Raw genomic sequence first — 6000 nt, forward strand, 5'->3', positions numbered from 1 at the left:
TACCCAGTAGGGTAATGAAACGTCTGTGAACTAACAAACCAGCTCGGCGAGCGAACCAACCACAGCATCCACAACCCAAACTACAAATCTACTCAAGAACCTTAGAGAACAGAATTAGGCCGTTCGGCCCATTGAGTTTGCTCCACCATATGATCATGACAGATATGTTTTTCAACCCCAGGAGTGTAATAAGTAAGACTGGTGAGCTGCAGGTGCAGACAGACATGTGGAGATATGATGTTGCAGTAATAATAAAGTCCAAGCTCAAAAAAAGGGCAGCACTGAATACTAAATATTCAAGTATACAACGATTTCAAAACTAAAACATGGGCATGATGCCAGCATTGATTAAGGAGCATAATACAGTGCCAGAGGGAAAGATTTTCCAGAGGGGTCATTGACAGAATCTACTTAGTGGGATCTAAGAAGCAAGACAAGTGCCATCACACTTCCGGGTGTATTCCACAGAATCCCAAAAGGAGGCGAGGAAATTACAGAAGAAGAAATTTGCAAGAGAATTACAGAAAGGTGCAAAGACTTTGGGGTTTACCTACATTGTTGACTTTAATTATCTGAATATAGACTGGGATACAAATTGTGGAAAAGATGCGACCAGCTGGATTGTTGGGGCGGTTTCTGGAGTGTGTTCAGGATAATTTTCTACAGTAGTGCTTCTACTCCAATGAGAAAGGAGGCATTGGTGGACCTGTTTCTGAGGAAGGCGATAGCCTAGTGGCATTATCACTGGACTGTTAATCCAGAGGCCCAGATAACATTCTGGGGATCCGGGTTCGAATCCCGCCATGGCAGATGGTGGAATTTGAATTCAATACAAATATCTGGAATTATGAATCTAATGATGACCATGAATCCATTATCGACTGTCAGGAAGAACCCATCTGGTTCACTACCTGGTCTGGCCTACATGTGACTCCAGACTCACAGCAATGTGGTTGACTCTGAACTGCCCTCTGGGCAATTAGGGATGGTCAATGAATGCTGCCAAGCCAGCGCTGCCTTCATCCCATTAATGAATTAAAAAAAAGAATAAGGTGGCTCAAGTGGATGATGTGTCTGGAGGGGAACATTTAGGGGACAATGATCACAGCACCATGCTATGGAAAAGGACAATGACCAATCCAGAACATAAAATAATTCATTCTGGGAGGGCCAATGTTTAATGGGACGAGGGCAAATCTGGCCCAGGGAAACTGGAATCATAGACTGTGGGCAATAACTATTATGGAACTGAATAATGAATTGCCTTGAAACAGGAGATGGTTTGGGTTCAACCGAGATATATTTCCACAAGGAGGAAAGGTGGAAAAGATAGATCCAGAACTCTCTGGTTAACACAATAGAGAGAGAGAGAGTAAAATGGTTCAGAAAGAGGGTATTTATGACAGACGTCAGAGATAATACAACCAAGTAGGCTGAAAGTCATAAGTTCAGATGGGAAAGGGAGAAAATAATAACAGAGGCAAAAAGACAATATAAGATAAGTTTGGCAGAGAGTACAAAAGGGAATCTAAAATCTTTGATAGAAATAGAAATGATAAAACGATGGTCGGCAGAGAAGTGGGGTCCATCAGAGAACAAAAGGGGATTTATCCATGGAGGCAGAAGGCATGGTTGAAGATGAAAATTAAATTAAACTAGAAAGGTAACTCAACTAGAAACAGTGCAGAAAAGATTTACTAGGATGCTATCTGGACTGGAAGGTTTCAGTTATAAAAAGAAACTGGATAGGCTGGAACTGTTTTCCTTGGAGCGTAGGAGACTGAGGGGGTGACCTTATATAGGTTTATAAAATTTTGAGAGGCATAGATAAAGTAGATAGCCAACAGTTTTTCTCCATGGTAAGGGAGCCTAGAACTAGAGGGCATAGGTTTAAGGTGTGAGGGGAGAGATACAAAAGGGTCCAGAGGGACAATTTTTTTTCGTACGGAGGATGTTCAGTGTATGGAATGGGGTGGTGGTGGAAGCGACTATAATTTTGTCATTTAAGAAATATTTGGACAGTACACGGATAGGATAAATATGGAGGGATATGGACCAAATGCAGGGAAATGGGACCAGATTAATTGTGAAAACCGGGCAGCATAGACAAGTTGGGCTGAAGAGCCTATTTCCATGCTGTAAATCTCTATGACTCTATCGCTAAATGAGTTCTTTTACCAAGGAAGAAGTAGTGTCAAAGCCATAGTGAAGGAGGAGTTGTTGAGACACCAGATGGGATAAATGTTAATAAAGAGGAGTCATATGAATACCTGATTGTACTTAAAAGCTGGCTCAGTGAATTGTATTAAACTATAAGATTATAAGAAATAGGAACAGGATTAGGCTATTCGGCCCCTTGAACTTACTCTGCCATTCAATAGGATCATGGCTGATCCAACGTGCCTCTTATCCACTTTGCTGCTCTTTCTCCCTTAACCCTTGAAATAACGGCCAACGTTCCATAATTCTTCCCAATTACCTGCTGTTCCCGGGTGCCAGCTTTCGGTGTTTTATGCACAAGTGCCCCCAAGTCCATTAATGTTGCAGCTTTCTACAGTTTTTATGCATTTAAATAATATTCTAGTCTTTTATTGTCTATTCCAAAATGAACAACTTCACATTTTCCCGCATCATAATCTGGTCGTCAACTTTTTGCCCACTTATTTATCCTATCAATATCTCTCTGTAAACTGTTTGTATCCCTTCCGCAATCTCCCTTTCCACCTATTTTTGTGCTGTCTGCAAATTTGGCTACAGTCCATTCACTTCCTCCATCCAAATACTGCCAACAGTTGCAGACCCAGCAATGATCCCTTTGAAACCGCATGATTCACCAACCTGAAAAATAAACCCTTATCCACACTCACTGTTTCCTGTCTATGAACCAATTGTCTATCCATGCCAACACACTACTTTCATTATCATGGGCTCTTATTTTATGACTTAACCCTTTGTGATGTACCTTGTTTAACACCTTCTGTAACAAAGACAGCACAGCACAGGAACAGGCTCTTTGGCCCAACAAGCCAGTGCCAACACATGATGCCTTTCTAAACTAAAAACCTTTTGCCTCTATGTGGTCCGTATCCCTCTATCCCCATCTATTCATTTATCTGTCAAGATGCCGCTTAAATGCTGCTATTGTATCTGCTTCTCTCACCTTCTTTAACTGCAGATTCCACGCATTTATCACCTTTTGTGGCAAAAACTTGCCTCTCACATTTCCTTTAAACTTAAATTTCTCTTTATCTTAAACCTACGTCTCCTAGCAATTGACGTTTCTACCCTGGGGAAAAAGACTCCAACTATCCATTCTATCCATACTTCTCATAATTTTGATAAACTTTTATCGGGTCACCCCTCAGCTTATGACATTCAAGTGAAAACAAACCAAGTTTGTCCAATCTTTTCTCATAACTAATACCCTCCAGACCAGGCAACATCCTGGTAAGCCATTTCTGAACCCTCTCCAAAGCCTCCACATCCTTCTGGTAGTGTAGTGACTAGAACTATTCACAATATTCCAGATGTGGCCTAACTAAAATTCTACACAGTTGCAACATGACTCGCCAACATTTATACTCTATGCCCCAAGTGATGAAGGCACACATGCCATACATCTTCTTGGCCACCATCTTGACTTCTGTTACCACTTTCAGGGAACTGCAGACCTATACACCTAGATCCTTAATAATTGATTCCAATGATTTTCCAACAATAGATGTTAGGTTAATCAGACAGTAGTTAGCTGCTTTTTGCTCCACTCCCTTTTTGAATAGGGGCATTGCAGTATTTCTGCAGAATCGCAGGACTTTTGGAAACTTCCATACAATGTATCCACCATCTTTGTAGCTACCTCTTTTGGAATCATCAGGAGCAGGGGACTTCTTTGCCTTTAGCCCCATTAGTCTGTCTAATACTACTTCTTTAGTGATGGTAATGGTACTTAATCCCTCCCCCGCAGTCATTAGCATTAATGGAACGTTCAAAGAATCTTCCACTGTAAACACTGATGCAAAATATCTGTTTAATTCCTCTGTCATTTCTATATTCCCCAAAATCTCCCCAGATTCATTTTTTAAAGGGTCTATCTTCACTTTGACCTTGCTCTTCCTTTTCATATATTTAAAAAGACTCTTAAAAAGAGGTTGAGAGGTGACCTTAGGGGTATTATAAAATAATGAGTGGTATAGATAAGGTGAATAGCAGGTGCCTTTCCCCTAGGATGGGGGATTTCATGATATTTTTAAGGTGAGAAGGGAAAGATTTAAAAAAGACGAGGGGCAATTTTTTTAATATAAAGAGTGGTTCATGTTTGGAATGAACTTCCAGAGGAAGTGGTGGATGTGGGTACATTGACAAATTTTAAAAGGCATTTAGGTAAGTACATGAATTAGAAATGTTTGGAGGGATATAGGCCAAGCGCAGATAAGTAGACTGGTTTAGATTGGGATTATGTTTGGAACCTAACGGTCTGTTTCCATGCTCTGTGACTCTCTGCTCTACCACTTTCTGATGAAAATTTTCTCCTCTCAGAGAAGAAATTATTTGAGGGGTCACAACCCTGCATTTCTTTGAAATAAAACCATGGGTCTCTTATCCATTTGAGAGGACACCTCAGGTTAACATTTTATTTGAAAAATGGCACCTGTGACAGTGTAGCTCTCCTTCAGTACTGTATTGGAGTACCAGCTCAGATTTTTGCATTCAAAGTCTATTGAAGAACAATGGTATTAGCAGACAATGACTAAAGCTCTCAGAATTTGTAAAAAGTTTCTGGTTTGTTTAATTATAAAGAATGCTTAAAACCCAGACAGGTTCTTCACAGCGTTAAACTGGTATTCACCTGAGCTCACATACCTGGAGATGTTTTACAATGTTAACAACCTCCCTTGTTGAATAAGGGTAGGTTATTATTCCTTGATCAGCCATATTTCTCAACTCGCCAAAGGCAGACACAAGCTTTTGAAGAACTGACTCAGGCACATCAGGGCCATACTGCCGAAGCATGGCAAGCTCAGACCGGGGCTTGGGATTATCAACTGCATTGCAGCTAAAAATATCACCTGTTGAAAAAGAAATAAAATGTAGAACATAGAATAGTACTATACAGAATAGCCCTTTTGGCCCACCATGACGCCATTCTAAATGAATTTCATCTGCCTGTATGTGGTCCGTATCCCTCTATTCTGTCTGTTCATTTGTCTGTCCAGATGCCTCTTAAGTGTTGCTATCATATCTGCTTCTACCGCCTCCTATGACAGCACACCCCAGTACCTGTTACCCTCTGCATAAAAAAATTATCTTGTACATCTCCTTTAAATTTTTGCCCTCTCACTTTAAACCTATGCCCCCTAGTATCTGACTTAAAACAACTTAGTACATCAAATTGCTTGGAAAGAACTGGAAAATCCACTTATACAAACTACACTTTGAGAAATAATTTTACAGGTTCCTCTCCCAAAGTGAAGTCTTGCCAGTTTGATTGAAGGTATCTGAACTGGTCCTATATATTACCTAGTTTATGTTCCCAACTGCGAAAGCAGCCTCATAAAATTACTCCTAGAACGCTCATGTTATTTCATACAATCATTAATCTAAAATGTGGTTATTATTGCTTTGTAACCAGAGTGCACTAGTCTGATATACACGATGAATTTTAAAATGGAAACAGCAGCTCCACTGTATCCATTGTAGAGATGAACACCAGCTCATAACCTCAAATCACTACAATGCTAATAGCGAGAGCCACTATAATCAATAAAACTAAACATCCATGGAACAATCAGTACAAATACTGAGATGCGACATGGCCATCTACTAACTTTAGTAAAAAAGGGTTTCTTTGAAGTTTTTTTTTGCTAATAGGATGTGGGGGTCACTGGTTGGGCCAGTATGTATTGCTCATCTCTAATTGGTTGGAGAAAGTGATGGTGAGCTGCCTTATTAAACCGCTGCAGACCTTGAAGTGTGGGGATACACACAGCGCTACGGGGGGCT

At 40.4% G+C, this 6000-nt stretch overlaps 1 protein-coding gene across 5 annotated transcripts in view; it reads right to left on the bottom strand.

The window, feature by feature from the left end:
* The window catches only part of vwa8 (von Willebrand factor A domain containing 8), a 325734-nt gene that overhangs the window by 129464 nt on the left and 190270 nt on the right, over positions 1-6000 (bottom strand). For all 5 annotated transcript variants that reach the window (XR_007263236.1, XM_048603037.1, XM_048603036.1 and 2 more), the window contains one exon: positions 4861-5066. Coding sequence is in view for 4 of the 5 variants with exons in the window: in XM_048603037.1 (XP_048458994.1) it covers positions 4861-5066 (206 nt within the window). In the remaining variant the exon portion in view is untranslated. The remainder of the gene's footprint in view (positions 1-4860; positions 5067-6000) is intronic.

This window comes from Rhincodon typus, chromosome 11, assembly GCF_021869965.1.
Source record: "Rhincodon typus isolate 14 chromosome 11, sRhiTyp1.1, whole genome shotgun sequence".
Lineage (NCBI taxonomy): Eukaryota > Metazoa > Chordata > Chondrichthyes > Orectolobiformes > Rhincodontidae > Rhincodon > Rhincodon typus.